This window comes from Poecile atricapillus, chromosome 1, assembly GCF_030490865.1.
Source record: "Poecile atricapillus isolate bPoeAtr1 chromosome 1, bPoeAtr1.hap1, whole genome shotgun sequence".
Lineage (NCBI taxonomy): Eukaryota > Metazoa > Chordata > Aves > Passeriformes > Paridae > Poecile > Poecile atricapillus.
Window position 1 is genome coordinate 21,571,682 of NC_081249.1, and position 27,301 is coordinate 21,598,982.

A 27,301-nucleotide genomic window follows, 5' to 3' on the forward strand; every position below is an offset into this window, starting at 1 on the left:
AAAGAAAAATGCACAGTACCCTATCACACGTTGTTTTGACAATTTAGCTTCTGCAATATCAGATGTAAATGAAACTTCTTAGGCAGCTGGCAGCAAATTTTAAACCATGCAGGACTATTACCACAAACTACATTATATTGAATTTTTCCATCATGGAGTACTAAGACATTATTTGAACATGACTGATTAAAAAGTGCTACAGAAATGGCCACTTAAGATATGCCTTTTAATCTTGTAAATAGTGTTCTGAGAAGGAGCTTTCCTGTATACAAAGATGTGATATAGAAAAAGGAAACTGTACCTAAGGAGGATTAGGTAGATCAGGAGGCTTATCATAGTGGAAACAGGAGTTTTTCATCACCTAGTCACCTCTTAAATTTGGTCCCATTCAGTAGTGACTGAAAGTCATTGCTGCTTAGTGACATATGAAATGGGTTTGGGTTTTAGACCAGATTGTAACTGGAAAGCATCCATATCATCAAAGGCAGAACCACAAATGTTTTTAATCTGCACCCACATTGACAATTTTCCCAGGTGTGACCTAAAGAGTGAATGTGCTTCAAGAGCTTAACTACTGTCTTAGCTGAAGAAACATTCTCTTAATGCTAGGATAAGAGCAGAATGGCAAGACAGGGTGAGAAAATTCTATTCTAGTCACAGAGCACCTGCATTGGCTGAATACCTTCTTCCTCAGAGGTGCTGGCTGAACATCTTTTATGATAAGAAAACCAGCCTAATATTAAATCTTACAGATTTGAGATGTACACCAGTATACATTCAGAAAAGCAAGGTCAAGGAATGTACCATCAGCATCAGGCATCTATCTCCAGATTTTTAATTCTATTTTTAAGTTTTCAGGCTCAGCAACAATATTATGTCACATTCATTGTAGCTGGATAAGATCAGTGCTTATCTTCTGCTTCTGATCGTGTGGCATCATTCTGCTTCGTTTATCTTTTAAATCAATGTTGCACTGTTACAAATGACTACATGAGGTGAAAAGCCATGATAAATTAGGCTTATCTTGCTGTGCAGGATCTTTTCTTGGGAAAAGTAAATAAAATTAAGGATAGCTCATTCACTATTTTCCTCAAAGCAATAGAAATTTATAATTTTCTTTCTTTCTCATATTATTAATAATTATTATTTTTATTTTTTCATGTATAATATGAGCACGATATATATGTATAGTACTAATATATATAGCATGAGTATAATTCAGAATTCTCAGAAGATTTGTGGTACATTTTTATGTTGTTCCTTATAGAATAAATTTCTAAATAGAGTTTCAAAGTATACGAACACTGCAAAGTGATACAAAGATGTGAGAATTCAAAATAACAATCTCTAAAAATTATATGTAAAATAAGAAATATTGATTTCTGATGTAATTTAATAATACTAATACTTGTCTCCTAAATACATTATGTTTTCAAAAGCAACTTTTGTTTTGTTTCAGAAAGCATTATTTTCATCTATTAATGAAGTGGTGGTACATCTATTACTAAAACAGAGAAAGATGTCACAGGGATCATTAAAAATAGTTTATATTGAATTTAAATTATTTTCACTTACACCCTTCATTTACATTATTCCAGAGTAGAATAAAGATTAAAAGTAGAGGATGTGATCAAGTTCACATATTTAACTATTTAAACATGCACAAATTCATCAGATAAAAGGTATGTAGGGATTTAGTTTTCATCATCTCACAATTGGGTGATATAAAGATTAGGAACCACAGCTTAATCCTGCACATATTACTGATATAATCTCCTTTATAACACTAGGAAATCTCATTAGGGAATAAATAAGATGTTTTTCACAAAAGTCTGGAGCTGGCTTGGTGGAGCTTCGGCCCTTCTTTTCCTTCCTGAAAGTGCTGTGTGAAGCACAATTCTTAATAATGATAACAGTGGAATCAAATAAAAACAGTTGAAAAGTGGTCTGATTCTGAATCTTACTAGATTGTACCCCAGCTTTCCTTCCTCAGTGAAGTACGTATACTTTATACATCTGCTTTGCTGCACTTCAGTATAAGCTACATGTTGCCCCAGAGAGTTGTTTTGCAGAGTATTGCAAATGCTTCAACAAGTCATAAATGTTCCTCATGTAAAGTTCAATATCTTCAGATATCTAAGGTTTAATTATATAGTTACTTTTAGCTAACTAACTTCTTTTTTAGTTATTATTATTATTTTATAATATGTAATTATATATATTATTTTGTTGTAAGGGTAAGGTATTTCCTTGTAAGGAAAATCTACTCAAGATGTCATTAGTATCCTTAAAATTTGTCAATCACTATAGTAATAGAGAATCACAAAATGGTTTAGGTTGGAAGGGACCATAAAGATCATCTAGTCCAATCTCCTTGTCACATTGCTCAGAGCCCTGTACAACCTGAGCCTGAGTACTGCCAGTGATAGGATACCCACAGCTTCTCTGAGCAACCTGGTTATGTCTCACCACCCTCATCACAATCACTTTCTACTAGTTAACCTAAACCTGCCTTCTTTCAGTTTAAAACCACTGCCTCCTGTCTTCTCAATACAGGCATTGGCAACAAGTCTCTCTCCACCCTTTTTATAGGCCCCCTTTATATATTGAAAGGCAGCAAAACCCTGGAACCTTTCCTTCCCCAGGCTAAACAATCTCAGCACCCCAAGCTAAAGAACCTCAGCTCTTCCAACCTTTCTTCAGAGAAGAATGTTTCCAGACTTCTGACAACTTATGTGGCTCTCCTCCGGACTTGAATGCATTACTTCAGGTGGGGTCACACTAGAGAAGAGCAGTGGAGGAGAGTATCATGACAGTGTCTTACTTCTGTTTGCTTCAGAGGTCCTTTGTTCCTCTACACTGACTTTTAAATGTTGTATTTGATTTTGTTTCAAATATGATTTGACTTCAGTGAACAGAATTTTTTTTCTCCAGCATCTCACAGAAACATAGAATGATTGATGTTGGAAGGGACCTCTGGAGGCTACCTTGCCCAAGCCTACTGCTTAAACAGGGTGACTTGGAGCCCTGGACCATCTCCAGACTCCACTACCTCTATGGAAACATGTGTTGGTGTGTGATCATCTGCAGAGGAGAAAAGGTTTCCCTGATATTCAGAGGAAACCTCACATGTTTCAGTTTGTGCCCATTTCTTCTTGCCACTGGGCACAAATGATAAGAGCCTGGGCCCATTCTCTTTGCACCCTTCCTTCAGGTATTTATATAGGTCAATAAGATATTCTCTTTTCCAGGCTGAATAGGGCTTCAGTCACAGCTCTCCCAGGCTTTTCTCTTAAAAAATGCTCTAGTCTCTATTATAACCCTTTTCTGGACACTGTTCAGTAGCTCTCTATCCCTCTGGTATTGGGAACATATCAAGCTATACTCTTCCTATAAAATTCTATAAAACCTTTTAAGATATTTCAAATAAAAGTTACATGTAAGAGGCTTTGGGATCCCTTTCCCTTTCCCTTTCCCTTTCCCTTTCCCTTTCCCTTTCCCTTTCCCTTTCCCTTTCCCTTTCCCTTTCCCTTTCCCTTTCCCTTTCCCTTTCCCTTTCCCTTTCCCTTTCCCTTTCCCTTTCCCTTTCCCTTTCCCTTTCCCTTTCCCTCCCTTCCCTTCCTGCTAACTATGACTGTAATATTTTCGTGTAATTTTCTTGTAATATAAACTTGATCCTAGGACAGGTCAAAAGATTATGGGAGAGAGGCAGTTAAGTTTTTTCAGCTTTCAGGGCATTCATATAATAAAGACATCCAGATGAGGCCCTCACTTTACAGTTACCTAGCCTGTGCTAGACTACAATTTCTGAGACTTTTTTATAATTTAGCCTTTCAATTGGGATTATTTTACAAAGGAAGACCTGATAAGTAGTTCTGCTACTGCTAACAGAAAAATAACCGGCCATTTGCAAAAGTGGTGTTGGATTAGTGTGTCTTCGCATAGCTTGCATGCAAGTCTACAGGGGGCTCCAAAACTCTTTGCAGTGCTGTTTTGGATTAAATTAGTGTAATGCAATTTACATCAAAAACAATTTCTGAACATATCCATTTTTCTTCCTATACTCAATCAGGAATGAAGGAATGAAAGAAGGGAACAGAGGAAGGAAGAAAAGGATGATAGTACATTCATTGATTCATTCATTCATCATTTTTTTTCCATTTTTAGACTGTTAAGATTATTTCATCTTCTTTCATATGAATTATAATTAATAGCATTAATAAGGTGCTTAGCCTACATTGAAAGAAAATTAATATTATTAACCAGAGAATAATTCTCTAAGGCATGTCACATGCAGTGACATTATAACTGTGAATGCTTTCAACATTGAATTCTGTTATACACATATCAGTATGAAAAAGCAATAGACATACATGGTCCCAAAGCTTATCAAGAGGCTTTGTATTTTAGATTTTTGATGTAGATTGTAATAATACTCTTCAGTATTGGTTTAACAAATCACAAACAAGAAATATTCAAAGTATTTTATTCATGTGTCTTCTGGGTTTTTCTCCTCCTAATATTATGATTGCCTTACAATTGAATAATTGTCCAATTTGGTATTGATTTTCAATAAATAAACAAATGAAAATGGAATCATTTTGTTTTAATTCTGAATCTTGAGTGGACTTTTCCTTCTTACAAGAAAAGCTTTTGCTTTCTCCCTTGAAAATGGCACCTAAGTCTTTCTGATTCCATCTAGTCTCTCAAATGAGGAATAATGTTTTAGTTGTATTTCATTGTTCAATCTTTATGTTTTTTTCATCACTGGTACCTGGCAATACTTCTACTTTCAACTTCTACTCTTTTCTACTCCTTTTTTTTTAAGTCACCCACAAGAGTCTTCCACAACATGTCTCAGTCAGCAGAAAACACTGTAAATTCCTTTTAGAACTCAGTCTTGGTGTATTGTTCCTACCAAAGATGAAAGATTTCTGATGTTGCTCTATAAAGTGGTTTTCAATGCGCTCATGTTTTTTTCGTATGCTGTGTTGTCTTTACTTAGAAAGTCTTGCATATTGTTATATCTGGGTATTTTGTTCTTATTGCTTTTGCGAGCTACATTCATCTGTACATAAATACTAATTCCTGTCAAGTGAATGACAAAACCTCCATTTTTGAAAAGCTTACAATATTCACTTTTTCATCTTTTCTAGACAATTTCATTTTTAACTTTTCTACTGTAGCATCTTCAGAGGCCTTTCCAAGAGCATACTGATTACTGACATCAGCAGTACAGTGAATCAATCTACTTTCTCTGATGAAGCTGATGCATTAAAACTGGACTTTTCAATGGAGGTTAATGGAAATAAGTATTCCCTTCAACTGAAAAAAAGAAAAGCTATATTATTCCTCCAGATTCATTTGGAAATGACAGCCATAACTTTTATTTTTTTTCATCAGGCTGATAATGGAGGAGAAAGTAGCAGAGGAACTAAACACATTTTCTACATCCTGGAGCAAATATGTCATCTCTCATCAGAAAGATCTTACAAGACATAAGCAAAACTGAGTAAACAGATCCCAACTGAGAAAAAAATTGTTACTTTTATGCTAGTAAATGACAGTTGTGGATCTGTTTCCTGATCAAGCTAGCTCTACTGCCCTTGCTGCTCCTGTAACAAACAGGAAAGGACAATACATGCTGAATTATGTGTATCTCATCTAAATTTGTTCTAATTTACTAATTATAACCATTAAATTTATATCTCTGATTTATCCCAAGCTTTTTAAATAGCATGCTTTTGTCCTACAGTTTTGACACTTCTCCTAAAAGCCTGTGGTCATTCTGGAAAAGAGCAGTGGTTTTCAATCTGTTACCACCTCTGAATCACTAAATAGCCTGAAACAGCAGCATGTCAGCTACCCTGCTTTCCAACTTGCTGTTTAAACCCTAGAGACTCTCTGGGACAGTAAGGAAACTGCAAAATGCAATGGCAGCAGCGAATAACCAATTAGGCTGGAATAAGCTAAAAATTGTGCAACAGAAAAAGAAACAGGAAATAAAATAAAGACAGTAAAACCAGCTAATGCCCAGCAGATTGCTACAATGTGGATGCAAACATAAATTATAAGACATGCACTCTTTTATCTAATGCAAGTACTCAATTGTTTATTGTACTCAAATGCTGGTGGCCACTGATAGACATGGTAAAGTTTCAGATACAACTGGAAAAAAACAAAACCTGCTGTCTCTTTACAAAACATGATTTACAAGAGTGTTGTTCTGTTATATCCTATACTGAAAACCCTTCCTAAGCCCATTACAGTTTCCCACAACAGTTTTCCCTATTCCTGTTAATACTGCAATAAGTACATTATAAATCACTAACTATGCTGTGCTGCCTTTTGCCCAGTATTTCTGCAACTAGACTTCTTGATGCAAAATATGCAAAGAATACATGTTTAACTGCACATGCTGGCATAATTTATGTACACACCAAAGCTAAATATCTGTTTATAGCAACTTAGTCAGAAAGCTTTCTTGAAGAAAGACAATTTGCATTGACCTGTACTGAGAAGCAAATCAACTTGTGGTATACAGGAAGGACTATAAAGTCATCTTTAGCGCTTATAATACTGCTATTCTACCATATGATTATTTACAAATATGAACTGTTACTTGTTTTCACAGGTGATAATCTCTGGAATCAGACAAACACTTCCATACAACTAGAGATACAGGAAACCTGTTGAAAGTTTCAAGGACCAATTCCTCTCCAGCCTCAGAGAGATTGGAAGGCTCTGAAAGGCAAATTCATTGTTTTTGACTATTCTCCATAAATAGAAGTGGACCTCATATTAGTGATTTCATTAATTCAGAGAACTCATTGAAATAATTAGCAAATTACTTTCGTTATACAATTCATTTGAAAATATTTTGATCCTGATATCATATGATCACTTTTTAAATTAATATATTGTTTTATAAGGATAATCTGAATAGGCCAGATGCACTCAGGAGCTCAGAGGGTTGGATCTAACCACTCAGCTTCAAAAATCCACAGTTAGATGTCCACATTTCTGCTACGTCCATGCTATATAGACCACCCTCACAGTCAAAGAAGGGAAGGGCTTTTGTAGGATACAATAAATTTGGTAATAAAGTAGATATTGCAAAAACTCAGATTATTGTGCTTTCTAAATGACTGTTTCTTTCCCCTAAGTCTAAAGGACAAGTATGACGGATATACTGTAGACATAAATGGCTGGTCTCAGTTTGGTGAAGATAAACACAAGTCATCATGAATTCCTTCCACTGCTGTTAGAAGTGTGTAACATACCTACACTCCAGTCCATTTCCTCCACTGCATCACCATATAAACCATGCTTGCTCTTTCCTTTGAAACTTTCTGAAGCATATAGAGCAGTATGGACATGAAGATAAGAGAGGACAAGAAGAAATGGTGTGCCAGTGTTCCTGGAAAACAAAACAAATCAAAACAATAAACCTTTAGTATATTTTATAATGAGATTTCTACAAATAAATCTTTCTTCAATAGAGTTAAAATAAAAGGTTCACTGTCTCCCCGTAAACAAACAAACACCAAAACAAAACAAAAAAAGGTAAAAAAGAATACTGTAATTGATTATACACACATCCAGTGTGTAATTGAATAAACACACATCCAGTAAAAATGCTATGCTTTTACTGAATTGAAAGCAAAAATTAATGAAAAATTCTATCTAAATACTATTTGCTATATATATTGAAAAGGGACTTGTTTAAAGATAGGAATCTAGATGTTTCTGAATACAAACACCTCTCCTCATTTTACAAGTTTATTTTTAAAAACCTGAATAAAATTTCTGTTCAAAACATACTCTCAGCACTACATATCTATGTGAAACACAATTTCCTTCCTCACAAAGTCACGTGGAAGCCGATCAATTAAACTGTTATGGGGACGTTGGTCTTTATTCTGGACTAAGGTATATGACCAAATCTCTTTTCTTTCTAAGCTCTGTATGTGTATGCATGTGACTACATAACCTCAAAGTCACAGCAATATGAAATTTTTTCTTAGCAAAGTAATGAACAGTCTCAATTGTCTTTTATTTTCTTAACAGATACAAAAGAAAGAGTGCCATAAACAGACTCTGTAAATTTTGCTGTTCATGTGATCTGTCAACACAATATTTATGATCAGTTCCAGCAGACTGTGAAAGCACAGCTCAGACAAGTAGTTCTTGCATTATTTATACTACTTTACTTAAAATTGTGCCGTACTAGCCAAATTTACTGCTATACGCTCTAACAGCATTTGCGGTACATTATGCATACTGCAAATATCGGCCGAACCACAAAAGCACTACCCACAAAACTTGTCTGCATCTCACCTTAGAGCACACGGCTAATTGCAGACTACTTTTAGTTTTATTTATCGTACTTTCCCTCACAAAGCTGTGGTGGATAATACCTGTGATTCACATCAGCATCAAAGGGAGACAATGTATTTCGTCAAGCAGTTGGTTCATCCATCCTTTAAAGAGAGGAGGCCCAATACAGACATGCTTATAAAACCCATTTCTTTAAAATTAACAAAAAAATCCTAACATTTAGAACTTGAAAACAAAGTCTTTTAGTCAAAGAGATTAATGTGATATCAATTCTTTCCTCTTAAAGAAAAATAATTAAGTTTAATATAGTATATTTATGATCTATTTTTCCTCTCGCCTTGGTTTGATCTGTTTTTCAAAACTTGCACGGTTAAAGCTTTTTTTCTACTGGCACATACAGTAGTAAATAAACACAAAATGGGAAATTTTGATCCATATTACTCATTTTTCATCCATATTACTCATTAGTGTTTTCTTGATGGGAATTTTTCATCATAAAAAAATTCCCCCTTTTTTAAGGAAACTCAGAAGTAATATGGAAAATGGATAAAAAAATATTTTAATTCTCTTACAAACATTTGTAAATTAATCCTGTATTACCTTATTAATATAAAGTACTGATCCAAAAAATTTAAGACAATGTTTTTCATAAAATATACATTTCCCATGAAGTTGTTTGTTGCTATTTGAAAGGCCATATATGTGAGAACTTTTCACAATTGTAGCAACAAATAAGAGGAGATCCCTGAGTCAATTAAAAAGGCTGAAAATATCACCAATTGAATTAAAAAAAAGACATATACTTAAAATTACGTATTTAATATATACATAAATGTAATACTGACCTTTCACTAAAGAACTTTACTGCAAGGCAGATGATTTTTGTTTTACAACTTGCATTTTTTAATGCCTGGGATTATTATTGACTTTTTCCTTAGACACAGTTCACTGAATTGAGAATAATATACAAATTCTAGGGTAAAACACCACAAAAATTATTTTGTATTTTTAATATTGCCAGCTAAATTTAATTTTCATGCAAACTACCTTGTTCTAATGCCATAGAGACACTGCATTCTCCTAACTGCCTACTTGCTTTGCTAAAAGTATAAATAGCTTCCATTACAAATGTTATTTTCAAGATGTAATAATTCAAGTCTGTTTGTTGTTTGTTGAACTCACAGAAGATCTAATTTTCATGAAGAGTCATCAAATCAGTGATTGATATGGAAGGGCAATACATCATTCTCTTTTTTCCAACTAAAATTGACAGCTTTTGATTGACAGCTTGCTGTTGGGTGGAGAAGTGTCTCACCTATTAATATCCTATAAAAGATCAGAGGCAGCTATTTATCTCCTGCCAAAACACTTTGAGAAGAATCATAACTGGATACCTTTACTCTGACCTTGAAAATGGAATGATAATACCAGCTAGTAGGCAGGAGAGAAATTTGACAGTAACAGCTTAACTCCTGAACCACTTCAAAAAACAGCTCCTTCAAAATGTATTTCCACTACCTTTTACACAGCCCAAACACAGAGAATCTCTGTTTCAAAAGATTTGAGATTTTTAATCCTCACATGAGTCACACAGTTTTTTCAATTTATCAAGTAGCTAGAAAGATTACATACATCTGACATAAGATATTCTTCAGGGCGTTTTTAATGGATCTTAAAGCATCACATTGCTGGTGACTCCTCTGCATTGCTGAGTACTGGGTTATTCTTTTTTATTATTATTGTGAGGCTTTTTATATTACTGAAGGATTCAGTTCAGGCTTGAGCTGTAAAACACAGATTTAAAGTGGGTGAGAGAGCAATTAAAACTAGTCTGACTTTGTGCTTCATACACAAGTCTTTTAACTATTTTTCCTGCAAATCTGCAAATGCTTGCTGCTTTGAGAACTCGTTGGGCAATTGTTTGTTTTTCTGTGCACATAAGTGGCACAGTTGCCACACTGGAGGGAAGGAACACCACCCAGAGGCACCTGGACAAGCTTGAGAGTTTGGCCTATGAGAATTTAATGAAGTTCAACAAGGCCAAGTGCAAAGGCCTGCATCTGAGTCATGTCAATCCCAAGCACAAATGCAGGCTGGATGAAGAATCGACTGAGAGCAGATCTGAGAAGGACTTGGGTGTGTTGGTTGACAAGAAGGTCCACATTAGCTGGCAAAATATGCGCTTGCAGCCCATAAAGCCAACTGTATCCTGGGCTTCACCAAAACCAGCATGACCAGAAGGCAATCCTTGAACACTTCCAGAAATGGGGCATCTACAACTGCTCTACCTGTTCCAGTGCTTCACCACCCTCCAAGTAACGGGTTTCTTCATAACACCTAATTTAAACCTGACCGCTTTCTGTTAAAAATATCACCTGTTACTATCTGTCCTTATAAAAATTCCCTCTCCCTCCTTGAGGGGGCTCCCTCAAGTTACTGGGAGGCTGCAGTGAAGTCTCTCTTGAGCCTTCTCTTCATGCTCCACAACTTCAGCTTTTTCAGCCTGTTCTCATAGGAAAGGAGTTTCATCCCACTGACCATCCTCTTGATCTACTGTAAGAGGTCCACATCTTTCTTGCGCTGAGTGCCTCACACCTAGATGCAGTACTCTGGGTGAAGCAACAGTGTGTCAACACAAGCAGATAGAAACATAACATTTCCTTTGCTGTAATCTTCCTTTTACTACAAAAGTTCTTATTCAGTATCCTCCCAGTGGACAAATTCATTAGTACTTATTCCCCATGGATGTCTCCTCTACTTCCAGATTAGATCACCAGTAAAACAATGCTCTTTGTGAAAGGACTGGATGAATGCACTTCATTAAACCTTGTTCCTGCAGGAGGAAGAGCCAAATTTTGTCTTAGTTGTGTCAAAGCAGGACTGGTCTACATGCTGGATTTTGTTTTGTTCTGACTGCTGATGGTGTTAAAATTCTTGTTAGTCTGAATGAATCCATGAATGAATATTTCTGTCCTGCTCTTTTAAAATACACACCTTCAAACACAGATGTCATATCTTCTTTTTTTTTTTCAAAATCAGAAAGAGAACTCCAGGCTACCTGGGAATAATTTATCAGAACCAGAAAAGGTGTTGAAAAGGTAACAGAGAGAAAGGGAAAATGTAAATATATAGAAAATCTGACTCTTTCTAGTAGATATTAAAAGTAGGATTTTAGGATTGGTTGCTACTATATCTGCATTTTTGAAATAATTCTTCCATGCCAATAGACATGGCACTTCTACTTTTCCAATTTAATGCCATCATTGCTTCCTTTAAATATTTAAGGTAAAGAATTCATATAAGTTTTTATTTCCTTCCTATATAACCTTTTCTCTCCCCCTCCTAAAAAACATTTTTGTAAGTATGGAGGAAAAAAAAAAGAAATGTATCATCTAGTACAAATTAAACTCATTACTAAACCCTCTCATCCACAAAGCTTTGTAGTCCAGTATACAGATCTACTTCTGTTTTAGAAGTGTTCTATTGACCATTCAGTCTTCCACTCACTCCTAGAACTAGTGAGGTCCCTAATCATTCTTAAATTATATAAAGATTTAGTAAAGCCCTATATGAGCCCACACTTTCTCCCTCTAACCTTCTTGTTCAAAAGGCATAATCAGAGCTCTGAGAGAAAAGGCATGAAGGTCCAGTAGCATTGTTACAGCTTTTAAGTTACTACATTTTTAAATATATATGTGCACATATACATAATATGTATACAGAGATATACAAACTCTTGCCTATAATTTTTATTTTTCAGTAAACTATAAGGAATATTTTTGTAGGATTCACTTGATTTGAGAACTGTAACTTCAGTACATGACAACTGTTAGATCTTAAGCCCTAGTGATATATGGAAAAGCTCTAAACCACAGTCTCCTAGAGTAGATAATAAGAAACTGGAATAGGTGCTGCAACCGTGTTTCAAGGACTAAAATAGAATAAAGAGAAAATTTATAATTTATTAACTGTTATAATAAAATTTTGAAAATTATGCTTATGCAATCTATGACTGGTAAACCTAAGCAAGAAAATTCTTCAAATTCACCTTCACCACAGCTTTTAAATATAATGATGTTCGTATTTAAATACTGTTTTCCAAAAACTAGATTTCACTAGACTTTTTAAAAAATATTAATATCACTTGTGGTCAGGTATAGTCTCAGAGGGGTATTCTGTATCACAGAGTGGTATTTTTATGTTGTTAATTTCTGATATGCTTGAAACTGGACTCTGGCATTTTGCAAAACTGGATTTTCTGTGCAGCTGGTCATTGAAAGGCTGAAGATGCATGAGTGACAACCACATTGAATTTAACATGAAATAATTAGCATCCATTTGACTTTCAAATACATTGTAATACCAAGAGAACATTCTGATAGATTTACAACATGTAAACACACTTCCTCTCAGGCAAAAGCAATTGGAATTAACATACACAGAGCTGACCTGCTGTCCTGGGGTCCCTAAACCAGGATACTTGCCCACTTAAAATTAGGATAAGCAACTAAACTACTACCTATTTTTGCATACCAGATCTGACACTTCTAATTGCATACATTCTTCTCCAGTGCCATTTTTGGGCACTGACTTTTGTATTTGCTCTCCTTCTGTCTGTTAAGGAACAAACAAAAATTGTAATATGCATGCACTGGACTAAGGAAGATAAAATACAATAACACCTCTCCAAAAACCAAACCAAATGAAGTACAACAGAACATAGCTATACACTATGAAGACATTATAAGACTTTAAAAATACAAATTCTAATGATTATATAGAAACACAGGTGGCCATCCAGCAGTCTGAGGTAGTAGTACTGAACACCCCCCTCATTTTGCTAGGAATCAAAAACTCTATCATTTTGTGATCTCTGTTCCCAAACAGCCTCCAGCCACCACAGCACCCACCAGTTTTCCTCTGTTCACAGTGAGTAGGGCCCCTCCCCAGGTTGGTTCACTCACCAGCTATGTCAGGAAGTTTTCTTCCATACACTCCAATTGCCACTTAGACAGTTTCCTGTCCACTGCACTACATTTCCAGCTCTGGCAAGCTGAAGTCCCCCTCATGAACAAAGGCCAGGAATTGTGAGACTTCTCCCAGCTGCTTATAGAATATTTTGTCTTCCTCTTCATCCTGTCTAGGTGGTCCTTAACATACTCCCACCATGGTGTCTACTTTCTTGGCCTATCCTCTGTTTCTTGCTCATAAACACTTAAATTTATCACTACCATTATTAAGCTCTGGACAATCAAAACACTCCTTTACATAAAGGTCTCCCCCACTGCCTCTCCTTCTTTGCATATTCCTTCTGAAGGATTTGATGCTTATACATAGTAAGAAGTCACAAAACTGAAAATTACTGTGAAACAGCTTGGAAGAAGAATGTCTGGAATTCCATCACCTGAAATCTGAAGAACTTATAAAGGTAATATAGGCAACAAATAAACTTACATAGATAAAACATGGGAAAATGAATATATCTTCATATAGATAGTGTTGTAAATATATATAAATATATATCATAAAAAAGCTTTACAGGAAATAACAGTGCTGTTGAAGATTGGAGCTTCATGATATATTTATTGTAAAGATATTTAACCAACTAAAGGACATGTGATACCTGATGATTTTCAGTTTGATGATGAAATGTGTATTCAGAACCAGCTAAGTGAAAGTTCGAATTCTTTAACTTCAGGATTGTTTGCACTCTGGTATAATTGTGCACAAGGATTACCAGTGTAGATAACTGAGTTTGATACTTAATGTATTTAATGTATCAGCTAAAGAAAAAGAGACTGTGTGACAAATTCAGGGTTCAAATTCAGGTGTGGCTAATGGGCTGAAAGAACTGAAATGACAAGAATGCTGTCAAGCACAGTGACTTCCAAAAACCTTGTGGCCCCTCACTTCTGATTACCTTTTGGTGGCCATTCACCCACAAATGGCCAAAGTTAGTAAATTGGTCATAAAAGCAATGATCTACTGGTGCTCTGGAGTTGATAGGTATGAATTCTACCATGTCAGAACTAGTTTGTCAAAGCAAGTATTGATTTTGTTGCTTACAATAATACGTAGGGCAGATCAGTTCAGTGAATATTAATCTAATTACTCATATCCTCAGAAGTAAGGTTTATGGTCATATACTTTGCATGTGGATTCACTAAAGGGCACAGTCAAGATTGCTCAAATGCCTTAATTGCTTCTCAATATTTTAATATGTTTGGATATTCTCTAATATAACATTGACTATGAAGAGTCTGGGTTATAATTCTCACTGTAATCGCAGCACTCCTGTAACAAATTTTGTAGTAAATTATGAATATGTGCTATTAACCTTGACTTCAATTTAACATCACTGTTGTCTGAAAACTACACTGATACTTGGGGCCAAGTGTCTAAAATGATGTAAAACCACTTATCTCCAGCTGGGTCAACAAAGCTATGCTGACTTAGATGACAAATTATTTTGCCAGCTCAAAACACTGGGGTTAAACAACAACACTAATCTACACAGTAACACATGTGCACATTACACATATTAGTACAGTTAAAAGAGTTACCAGTTTTCTACCACTGATTTCCATCTTGAAGTCAACTACTTTGGGGCAACCATTTTATTGTCATGGCATTGAAATCAGTGAAACATTCATAGATACCCAAAACAGTACCTCTACAGACACTTTATATACTTGTAAACAATGGAAGAATATACCAATGTATAGTTAACGTACTTGAGTCTTTTGAAATCACCATATGCTTGGTCACTAAGTAATCTCTCAACAATTTTCAGCTGTATTTGTTTGTGTGTGTGTTTGTAATAACAAAGTACTTCACTGTTAAATTAGTTACAATGTATATGAGAGGGCATCCTTATATCTATCCCCATCCAAGATGAAATAAAGATGATTTAGTTAATTTCTAAATACTTACAAGAAAGCTGATTGTTGGGAACACTTACTTATTTAAGGAAATTCTTTATAAAAAACATTTTTTTCAGTCTGATGTGTAGAAACAGTCACATCAAGTATTAATAAGGATAGAAATGATAAAAAAATTGCAGTATGAGATTGAGATTTTAGATAAATATTTTTTCTTGCTAACTGCTAGAAGCAGCTGTTCAGTACAGTCATTAAGTCCAGAAAATTTAGCTGCAGATTCTTGGTACATGTTTTCATCCAGCAATGGCACCATATGCATGCATTCACAGAAACTAATGCAACATATTTTAAAGAACAGTAATTCAGGGATGTAGAATAGAAGTTCAGCCTAACAGTAATTCTCTATCTTAGAATATGATTTTACCTTGATTTAGTATTTTTTAAAATGCTGCAACTTGTGTCAAAAGTGGTGGAGAAAAATACATTCACATATTTTTTTCCAGAATTTAAATTGATTAATTTTTTTTCCTTCAAATACATTGATTTCTATTTTAGAATATACAAATGCATACTTTTTTTACTTAATCCCATTAACAGCCCTTTGATGTCAACTAGAGCAAAAATGAGAGAGCAAAAATGAACAATGACTTAGGATGGTTTTGCAAACCCAATGTTTAGGTGGCCCAATACAATGGCTATTAAAAACATCGTTTTCAAAATACCTGTTTGTTTCACAGAATCACAGCATGGGTAAAGTCGGAAGGGACAATAGTGGGATCATTTGGTCCAACCTTCCTCAGGGTCATCCCAGAGCACATGGCACAGGATTATGTCTAGACAGTTCTTAAGTATCTCCACCAAGGGAGACTCCAAAACCCCTCTGGTTAACTGTTCCAGGGCACTGTCACCCACACAGTAAAGAAGTTCTTCCTCATATTCAGGTGGAACTTCCTGTGCATCAGTTTCTGCCCATTGCCTCTTGTCCTTGCTTGGCATTACCAAGCAGAGCTCCATCCTCTTGACACCCTCCCTGCAGATACTTATGTATGAGGTTCTGTCTCAGTTGTCTCTTCTTGAGGTTGAACATGCCCAGCTACTTCAGCCTTTCCTCATAAGAGATACTCCAGTCCCTTACTCAGCTTTATTGCCCTCTGCTGGACCTGCTCAAGGAGCTTTATGTCTCCTCTGTCCTCAGGATCCCAGAACTGGACACAACACTTCAGATGTGCCTCACCAGGGCAGAGCAAGGGGGCAGGAGCACCTCCCTTTACCTGGTGGCAATGTTCTCCCTAATCCCTCCCAGGATCCCATTTGCCTTCTTGGTCATAAGGACATGGCTGGCTCAGGGACAACTTGTTGTCAACCAGGACCCCCAGGTTCTTCTCCATAAAGCTGCTTTCCAGCAGGTCACTCCCAGTGCCTGTCCTGGTGCCTGGGGTTATTCTGTCCCAGGTGCAGAAGCTAGCACCCTTATTTCTGAAAATCAAATATTTTCAAAATTACTGTCATAAAAGTGGAATCATCTAAAGTGCCAATATCTTAAAAAATTTGCCATATGAATGCCTTTTAATGGATGCATCAACTCAGTGATGAAAAACATTTCCCCATTCCAGAAAAGTCATGGATTACGACTCTGAATTGCGCTTTCACAAAACAAAGTCACACCACAAAAGATTTCTCATATTTCAAGTTACATAAAATTCTTAAGAATTAAAGGTTTCCCTTTTTATAGAGAAATTAATTACATACCTGATAGGAGGAAACCAAACAGTGATTCCTACCAAAAATACTAACTTCAGTCATCTTTTAAAGGAAAAAAAATTACGATCATATATATAATGACATATTCCTTGTGCCCACCAGCTCACATTTTTTTTTAATTTTCAGAAGCACTGTCATTATAAAATGCCAACATTAATTTACACACAGTTAGAAACCTACCTTCCAATAAACTGCACGGCTTCTTTTGTCAGCCTCTTAGTAAGGTTCTCATAGGACAGTGGCTGCTGGATAATCTGATGGTCCCTCATTAAAAAGCAGTTTAGGTGTCGAAAATGATAGAAGAAAAAAATCAAAATCACAAGTGAAATTGTGATTATTAACAAGAAGTAACCCAATGCTTGGAAGGGTACTTTGAGAAGGCCAATGTACTGCACTATTGCCAAAGACACAATGGCAATTCCAGTGATTTGGATTGGGATGACAAGGTGTTTCTGAACCCCTTGTAAAAATACGCTGCCTTGGCCAGGTTTGCAGTCTCTAAAATTGGTCACGGGAAGGCCATAAAAGTAATCAAATCCATGACTGAGGGGGTGGTGACAGAAGTCATTACTGCTTTCACAGTTCATCCCAAGATGCCACTTTCCTACAATGAGAGAAGGACAGGGAGTGTTTTTGTAGTTAAATCATCAAACTTACTCTTAATGTGCATTATTTCAAACACAAAACCATCCCTATCTGACTGATATCCCCCCGCTCCCAGCATTTATTGTGTGGATCCCTATTTTCTATTTAAAATTTCTTTATGCCTTCATCAAAGATTTTTTTTTTTTATGTCTGCCTCTTCATCTTAGAAATAGTTTGGCTATGATGAATATATTAATGCTGAAGAGCATTAAATTTTGAGTAGGCTAGCTGGTCATTGAAGAGCAACAGAGCACTAACACAGTTAACTTTGGAAATTAAGCTTTTGTGCATGTGAAGTTGTCATAAAAAATGAGATTTTGCAGCAGCTACTGATTGAAGACGAAGAACCAATACGGATTTACGAAACATCTTTTCTGAAATTTTTCTGGCAAATAATTTGACTTTTTTAAAAAAAAAAAGGACAAAAGAAGAAGAAAAAAATAGTAACAAATAGAAAATAAACCAAGAATAGGGAAATTATTAAAACATTTATTAAATGATTGCAAAATCTCTGGAATTGCCAGTATCCCTCAAAATATACATACAGTGAGGCTGATTATTTTGTATTTATATATTTCATATATATAAATAAAAACCAACAGTAACAAGTAAATTGCTGTCAAATACTATCTCTCACAGCATTTTATCCCGCTAGGAAATCACTCTAATTCTGTGATAATGTTGGACACAGTCTGACACAAGAAACCACTGAGCCTGATTTGCATTATACTAATATAATCTATATTCATGCTGATTATGGTAAGTGTCTAGATAATTTGTTCTATGACTCAGGTACATCCTCTTACCATATGCTTATGCATTGCTTAGCACAACAGACGTAATTGGTAGCTGTTATTTGAATAAAAATGCATAATTATAAAAAAATTCAAATTCAGTTAAGCTTATTGAGATAGATTATGAACAGAGCTATGCTCTTTGCTCTCAGCAAGAAATTGCTGATTAAAAAAAAAAAGAAAAGAAAAAAAAAAGCCATGCTGGCCTTGACAAAACAGATGACATTATATACTGCTGGGCCAAAATTTATTTATTTTTCTGAATCAAACACCTAAACATGACCAGCATAATTCAGGGGCTGTGATCATAAAAGAAATAATAAAGAAAATCTTCAAACCCAGTAAGTCTTCATTCCCCTAACCTAGTGCAAAGAAATTTGAAATATTTGTTTTAGGGACTTCAGAATACACATGGCAATAAATTAAAAACTGAAAAAAATAGCATATACAGAATTTTCCCCTTTTCCAAACTTCCAGCTTTTATGCATCTGTAAGAAAGTCCTGACGCAAACAGTCCTGAACATCTCTTCCTGGGTCTCCAGAACAACATATTCATCCTGCACTTTTTCCTTCATCTGTGATAAATGCAGGTACTGCACTACCAAAGAGGGTGAATGTGGGGATCAGTTCTGCTTCCCTTAAATTTAGCCAATTAGCTGGGTATTCTTACTGCTCTTCCACAAGTAACAGAACTGAGGTACAGGATGAGAATGTCATATGCCTAAGTTCATCTGTCAGCAAAGGTGGAGAAAAAGCAGAAATCTTGAATTTGAGTGCTTAGTTGAGTTGAGTTGTCCTCATATGTCTCTTGATGGTCTTAAGTTGAAAATAACTTCTGTATATCATCAAAGTAGGTATAAAACATTTTCAGGTCTGCTTATCTGCCAGTGAAATGAAGGCCTCTATACCGTTCTCATTCCATCAGAACTTTTCCCTGTCAGATGGTCCCTCACCTGAGGTGGTATTCTGTTTTTTGTGACCAGAATGGTTCTGGTCACTACTTTTGACATGGTCCAGTGAAAATTACTGTGGTCAATTAAAAAAACAAACAACACCATTCAGTACACCATTGTACTGAAATTTCAGACATTATAGAGATGATATAAAGGGCTAGGTAAGGCTGGAACTCAGATTTTCATTCCAAGCACCCAAAGATGCAGATTTTTGAAAATAAATGCTTCAGTTTTTTTTGTTAGGTTTGGATGAGTGTCTTAATGGAATAATCATAAAGCCAGATGTATAACAAAGTGAGCATGAAACAACTGCCATCAACTTAGATAAGTGATTTAAAGGCAGAGGCTTATAATCATGAACATAAATGATCCTAAGGCTTTAATTTGAAATTTTTTTCCTATTATACGTTAATCTCAAAGCACCCATAATGCAGTAAGAAAATATGACACAGAAAGTCAAAAAAATTAAGTATACTTTCAAGGTCACTTATTATGACATGGAGTATTTTTTTTAACTGGATCTCCACTACAACCCAGGATAGAAAAACCTTGCAATAACAAATTAGGACAGGGAGAAATATAGGTCCTATTTTTATCAAAAGGGCTTTAGCAAGCACAACAAATTGTTCAATGTCAAGACAAACTTGGGCCTCAGAAAAAGATTTGTTGAGAAGCAACTTAAGCCAAACAAGGCAGAGATCAGGTTAGCAGGAGAAGCAACAGAAGCCCCAGTTGAAATTATATCGGCAGCTGTGACGGAATGACACAATTGCCATTCTCAAATGGCTGGGGAGGTAGAACATTTTGATAGATCCTTAACTGCTCTGAAAAAGCAAGTGATGACTGGGTCCACAATACATGTTTTGTTTCATTCCTTGTGACAATAACCCCTGCCTTGAGCTAGTGCTTGAACAGATTACTGTAATGTGCTTTAGATTCTGGGGCTCTTCTGAATCTGAGAGCAATGCAAAATGCTCTCATCTCTTTGCCAAGTGATGCTTCATAGAATGGACACTTCACACAAGCATCATCAGCATTTCACCAGATTCTACCAAGCTTTTGAGTGAAATTTATGCTGTTAATTGTAAATTATGAGTAGCGTAATAATTTGAGACCTAGGCTTCTTTCCCTCTCTGTCAGCCACAATTAAGATTTCTGCAGAGTAAAAGCAATGCAATGAAAGGCAAGTAAAAGTGAGGGGCAAGCCCAACTCAGCCAAGAAACTTCACTTGAAACTCCATTTTTCAGAATCCTGAGGACACTAGAGAATTCCATGTTTCCCCTGTATTTTTCCCTCAGATAGTGGTAAAAGGAGCAATATAAAGACTGATTTTTATATGATGACATATGATGAGTTCTTTTGGAATGATTTTGTGCTTTTCAGATAAATGGCAAGATACAAGATGTGGAGCAAGATGCTAACAGAAATATTTTATCTTCTTAAGGAAATATATTTATTTGAAGTACATAGCAAAAATTATATGTATGTGCATATGGTATTAGAATTATTTTAAGCTGTTTTATGAATAACTGTTGTATTAATTCCACTCCATAAACTCAGTCAACCTTGAATTGGACACCTTAGTACTGTGATACAGTTACATTACAATACTTCATTCTGAAAGAAATAAGTACCAATTATCAATTAGTATTTTAGCTTTAGAGATAACCTACATAGGTGGATTTTAAACTTCTCTGGATGCTGGACAACTGGCTGGATAGCATAGCAATGAAAAATTAACCTTTACTCAACTGTAATTGAATATAGCAGTAATTAAAATACTATTTATCCAATTTAAGGAGATTTTTTGCATTAATAATAGCTATTTCCAACAAAACATCAGAACTTCTTCCCATTGGTGAAATATTATGTATTCTATATATCTGCTTTTTTTGATAGAACTTGATTTTGTTGCAGATCTGATTGTGCGCTTTCCTGACAGATCTATTGGCTGTCACCTTCTTTATGTCACAAGAGAAAACAATGAGGTAGAAAAGTGAATACATAAAGTAGATTTATAGCTAAAATATATTTTGAGACATATCAAACAAAAGGAAGCATATATTCAGAGGTGAAAATTTAAAAAAAAAACAACCAAACAAAAATGTACCTAGGGAAGAAAAATAATGTCCTTAGAGAGGAGATGGGCAAAAAAATAGAAAAGACACTACAGGCTTGAGGAACAGAAAGGCTTCAAATTACCCTTATGCCAATTCATCACTGGTGAAGAATTTGACAATTAATTGTTTGGGAACTGCTGAGTTAGACTAAACCAAGCAAAGACTCCTTGACCTAGAACAATATGATGTGATAAGAATAACAGCAAAAACAGAGAATGGTCTGGTTGTGAATCAGACTGCCTATCTAGTCTTCAAATCTATGTAATTTTTCTTTCTGTCATTTACATATGCTTTATCCCTAATTTTAACGCACTTCTTGATTTTTGGAAACCATTATACTCTAAGGATATGGTAATATTACATTTTATGGTCTCATTCAGGCCACTTGGATGAATTGTTCATTAAGTATCATGGAGATAACTTCTGGAGATCTAAGTAGCAAGCTGTCATGTTACAGCAAAAGTAGTTAAAAAAAGAACATTAACTAGGTCAGCCCCAGAAAATGAGTTGCATTACTGTGCTTGCTGCAAACAGAAAAAACCTGGTCTTAAACTGAATATGGAGAAATAGGAATTAAGTCCATAAGGAACATGACAAATTATGAAAGGTGTTTTTGCACTATGGTTTCAATACACCTACACTAAATGAACTTCTGATAAGAATTTCTGGTTTTCTATTTTCATTCTTTCAGGACATCATGGTATTCAATGCTTTATAAGACTGGGGTACAGCTAAGTAAGATTTTTAGTTAGAACACTGACATTGGTTTATCTACATTATACAGACATTTTTTGAACAGTGACATGAATTGTAAGTCTTGCTAAACAGCCTGTTTTTTTAAACAAAAATTACTCTCAAAATTGCAAGTCTCTGTTTCATTTAAAAAACAAATTGGATGCCTCTTTCATCTACATTCATTTAGTAATATTCTAGTATGATGTGCTCTGCAGAGCTATTCCCTGGCAATTCCATTATAGAAACACATTATGTAATATAAGTTGAACTTCACAAAAATCTTCTAAAATATAAGCAGCCTGGAATAAGTCAGTGGCCAAATTAAGAAAAAAATTCAGAAATCTTTAATGTTGTACCTTTATGATATTAATTCCAATTCTATTTAATATTAATCTTGCATGATTCCTTTTGCCCATCACTGGATATTTATGCTGTGATCAGTTATTTGAACTATCTTTATAATGAGAGAGAAATACATTTTCATATTAAATATCTACCAAATTATATGAAAAATTTCCTAGAAATGTCCATTTCTATCTGATGACTAAGATGGTAGCCCAGGTACAACATTATTTACTTTATGGGAATTTGAACACTGGTGAAATGAAAACCACCACAGTGCTGACTTGTACCCTGTGATCAATACCTCATTGTCTCTCTGATGTGATCAAACTCCTATTTATACTGAAAACTTTTCAAGAGTTTGATGAATTTTCAGTTTGGTCGCCATGTTTCTTCAGTACCTTGCAAAACAAGACTATAAAGATATAAGTGAATTAGATGTACTTACCTGACTAGTGTTTCACATAGGCAAGGGAATGTGCCCAGCTTTGTTCCAGAAAAATAAACTGATTATGCTGTGGGGGAGAAAAGCTTAACGCAGACCCTTAAAAGCTTATATGGGAAGCTAATGTTCTTCTCATTGAAATGAAAGAAACAGTGCTGAGCATGTCTGCAATTTTACCTATTAGAGCTGTTGCATAACCTCTCTGCTTCAGGAGTTTGGAAAAAGTTATTTCTTCAGAAGGAAGTCCCCCAGAAGAGGCAGAAAATAAGAAGACACCAACTCGTGAGAAAGCAGCCATTCCTAAATACAACAAAAATGAATAAGACCAGGATAATAGAAAGAATTTCCATTCATTAGTTCTGCACGCAGTTTTTTGCATTAAGTGGTATCACTTAAATGGCATATTACAATCAGACTACTGAATCTGAACACTAAGAGTTGCAAGTGGAAGATACAATTATCCATTTAGCCCAGCGAGGTCTTTTCTGTATTGACACCAGAAACTGAGATGTGGAGAAAACAGTTCTGAGCCATGGGGCCAGCCATCAACCAAACAGCTGCAGCCCCTTCTGTAGATTTTCTAAGGTATAGCAAAATCTTTAAGAACTTGAGTCTCCATAATTTATTTTTCTTGTACACAGGGAGGGAAGGAAGATGAGGACTAAGTGAGATGATTCCCAAGTTCTACTTTGAGAATTTCCTCTGTCCTCATATTTGGTTTTCTACAAGCCTTTAAGGTTTTTTGAGAGAAGGCATATTGAAATAGGACAGTCTTACTGCTGGGCATGCAAAATACCATGAGGTCAGAAAGAGAAAGAGAGAATCTGATCCTGTAAATAGAGTGGCTTGAGCTGTCAGCATTGATGGGGTGCTCCAGTGTCATGAAGACACACAGAGTGAGTGCACTAAAGGGGCATCAGGTACCAACTGAAAGAAAACATCAGGTACCAACAAGAAAACATCTAAATAAGGCACAATAAGTTCTATATACTAAGAGTCTGAGAAACACAAATGAGCTTATAAACTGCTCTCAGGATGAGGAACTTGAAAGCTCAGGTTCATGAAAATTAGATTACTAGGATTCCAGATGAGAGCTGACACTGAAAATAGACAGTAAGAACAGAGAATATCTATGCAAATCTGTGCAGATGTATCTTCAGGAAGTCTAAATTATGCAACTGGATGATTACAGTGCCTGAATTACATGACTGATGTAGACAACCAGAATCCTCCCTCAGGTATCCCTTGTGGTTACATGAGAAAAAGACTCGTTAGACTCATTAGGCTGGTTTATTAAAGAGAGCTCAAATGCTAACTTCAGTTTTTCACTCCAGATAATTTTGCTGATCAACACTTCAGATAGCTTTAGTCATATATTTATCTATATTTTATTTATTTATATTTATTTTTACATATTTCAAGTTCTTGTAAGTGAAATCAGTGCAATTCCATTAAATTATCAGAATGAAAGTACAGAAGCATGATTTCTTTTTTTTTAATCATTACCTTTCTCTGAGCTTGTGTCTCATCCAATATGGCATTTTGGAATCCTTTTCATCAGCTCAGTTAGCAGGAGTTTTATATTTCTAACATTTTTTCGACACCATGATTCTAGTGTCTTCTACAATAAGCCTTTACTAGTTCTTCACTGACATTTGAAAGTAACCCATATTTCAAAATTTTGTAACTTAAGTAAGACAAAGTTCAATTTTTGTACCTACATGGAAATTATTATGTCTGAGAGCTGATCAGTGAAGAAAAAAATTAGTTCAAGTGCTAATTTTTGAGAAATAAGAACAAGGAACATAATGGAAAGTGACCTGTGGCTTTACCTACAGTAAATATTAATAGCAATATATCTGTAACAGGTATATAAAATTTTCCTTTGCAGATGAATGTAATGGAAAATTTAGCAAGTTATATTAGCTGGCACTTTTGCAGAAGCTTGTTACTTGATTTGAGTGAGCAAGAATGTATCAAGTAGGCTCCAGAGTCGTGCTTTGCTTTCATTCCCAGAAGCAAGGACAGGATGTTTTATCACTAATGAACAAGTGATCTGATTAATGTATAATGATCCTTGCTAAAAATTATGTTAAGGGAATGTTAAAGTTGCATGGCTAAGCACTGAGAGGCTCAGTCCCAGCACATTAAAATAAACAGACTAGATCTTCATTGACTCAAATAGGCTTTGGATCAGGTACTTTAAAAATAAGAAAGATTAAACATATGTGTTCACAGGATACTTAACAATGTGTATGGGTAGATATGTTACAAAAATAACACTTCAAATAGATGAGAGATTTTTGCTCTCTTTCCAGAGAAAAAGAGACAACTTGAGTACCTTAATGAACTGTTCTGCCCCTACCTCCTCCCTGCAAAAAGAAGAAAACCAAAACACAAACCTAACAATTTGTCTAAACAGAAAGGTTTAGCAGAAGTAAAAATGTCTGAGAAGAAGTATTTACACTGGCTTCTTCCACTGAATCTTTCTAGATGCATCTCTGTGGTGTTCAATACTTGGGTTGTGCACCAATGCAGTGGGAGCAGCCTGAATGCAACCACAGAAGCAGGCAAAGAGCCTCGGATCATTGAATACTGGAGGAATTTCACAGAATCACAGAGAATCACAAGACATGCTTAGTTGGAAGGGATCTACAGGGATCATTGAATTCAACATCTAGACCTGGACAGGACATGCCCATGAGTCATACCATGTGCCCTGGAATATTGTCCAAACACTTCTTGAACTCTGTCAGGTTTGGTGTACACAGCACTGGAGGTGAGGCCACCCTAGCACAGAGCAGCTCGGGACAATCCCCTCCCTTGCCTGGCTGGTGATATTGTGCCTGCTGCAGTCCAGGACATGGCTGGCATTAAATAAGCACAGTCAGTTTGCTTTGCAAGTATTTAAACAAAAAAAAAACTTTACTCACTAAAAAAAAAAATTATCTTTGTGTCAACTCTTCTGAAATATGAAATTTCCCAATATATATGAAATATTTGAAATGTAGAGCAACTCTGCTGAGCTGGATCCGTCACTGAAATGACTAATCATTTAGCATTACTTAACCTGGTAATGATAAATAAATCAAGAAAGGCCAGACAAAAACCCTGCATACAGTTTACTGTAAATAAGACATTTATATATAAATAAAGTGATGGGATTTTACCTGATCTTATAGGATATCTCCCTGTCAGGAAAGCTGCCCTGCTTGGAGTACAAAGTGGGGATGCTGCTACATGCTGAGTAAGTGTCACTCCTTCCTCTGCTAGCCTGTCAATATTAGGGGTTCTGGAAAAACACAAGCAGGTGAAAAAAAATACACAAAGATGATTATTTGGATGTGGGCATGGTAAGCACAAGGCACCTGAGGCAAGAACTATACGAAAATCTAGTTAAAATTTACTATATGCAAATTATCAAAAGTGTGGTGGGGTTGAAATTCCAAATACTATCATGTCAAATATTTTTACATTAGGCATCAATACTGAACAGAGACATTGTAATACTGCGGCAAAAAGCTTTTTCCCCACTTTCTTCTATTCTATATGGCCACTATTAAACTGCAACATCAGATCATATAGTATTTCAACCTTTTTTAATGTGTTCCTTGACCAAACTGTAATTTTACAACATTTTTGCTTCAGTAATGAGGGAGATAGAGACCAGAGAAAAGGTTCCTGTGCTTCCTTACTTCCCACTTGGTGTCTCTTCTGTCTTTCCCCGGCAAAATCTTTTTGGGGTAGGGATAATGTTGTGTGGTGCTATTAGAAGAGATTCAAATGATTATGACTCTGTGTTATGTTCTATATTAACAATATCTACATGTCTGATATGATTATGTCTGCTATATTAGACCCAGGGGCACAACCTAGCTTCCATATCTGTATGGGAAACTTGTCTATGACCTGGCTCATCATGCAGATTAAAATTGGTTCCTGCAGGAAGAAATCCTGAGTCCTTGGTTCTACAGATAAAAATTACTAATGCAGACTGGCCAGCAGCTTCAGCATGCTCTAATAGATCTCTGACCTTGGAGATTAATGACCGTGACCTCAAGGCACAGTAGTGCTCCCATTATCTAAGTCTGAAAAGTCAGAAACATTAATTTTCCAATGGAATTATTTTCTATCTGTGAAGTCACCTACTGATAACAATCAGTAACTTGAAAATTCATCATATTCCAAAAATTGAATTCTGAATTCTCCCAGCAGAGAATACAGATCTTGGGGTCTTTCTGGTGCCTGTGAGGGGAGTGATCCAAGCATCAGTGTTGTATATAT

The 27,301-nt window shown here is 35.6% G+C and overlaps 1 protein-coding gene across 5 annotated transcripts in view; it reads right to left on the reverse strand.

Moving 5' to 3' along the window:
• Positions 1-27,301, reverse strand: part of STS (steroid sulfatase) — a 103,882-nt gene that overhangs the window by 51,457 nt on the left and 25,124 nt on the right. For 3 of the 5 annotated variants that reach the window (XM_058863018.1, XM_058863026.1, XM_058863035.1), the window contains 4 exons: positions 26,188-26,309; positions 23,195-23,317; positions 17,163-17,586; positions 7,284-7,420 (listed from right to left, as the gene is read on the reverse strand). In XM_058863018.1, the coding sequence (XP_058719001.1) occupies positions 7,284-7,420; positions 17,163-17,586; positions 23,195-23,317; positions 26,188-26,309 (806 nt within the window). The remainder of the gene's footprint in view (positions 1-7,283; positions 7,421-17,162; positions 17,587-23,194; positions 23,318-26,187; positions 26,310-27,301) is intronic. The other 2 variants (XM_058863042.1, XM_058863049.1) reach the window with 1 other exon arrangement.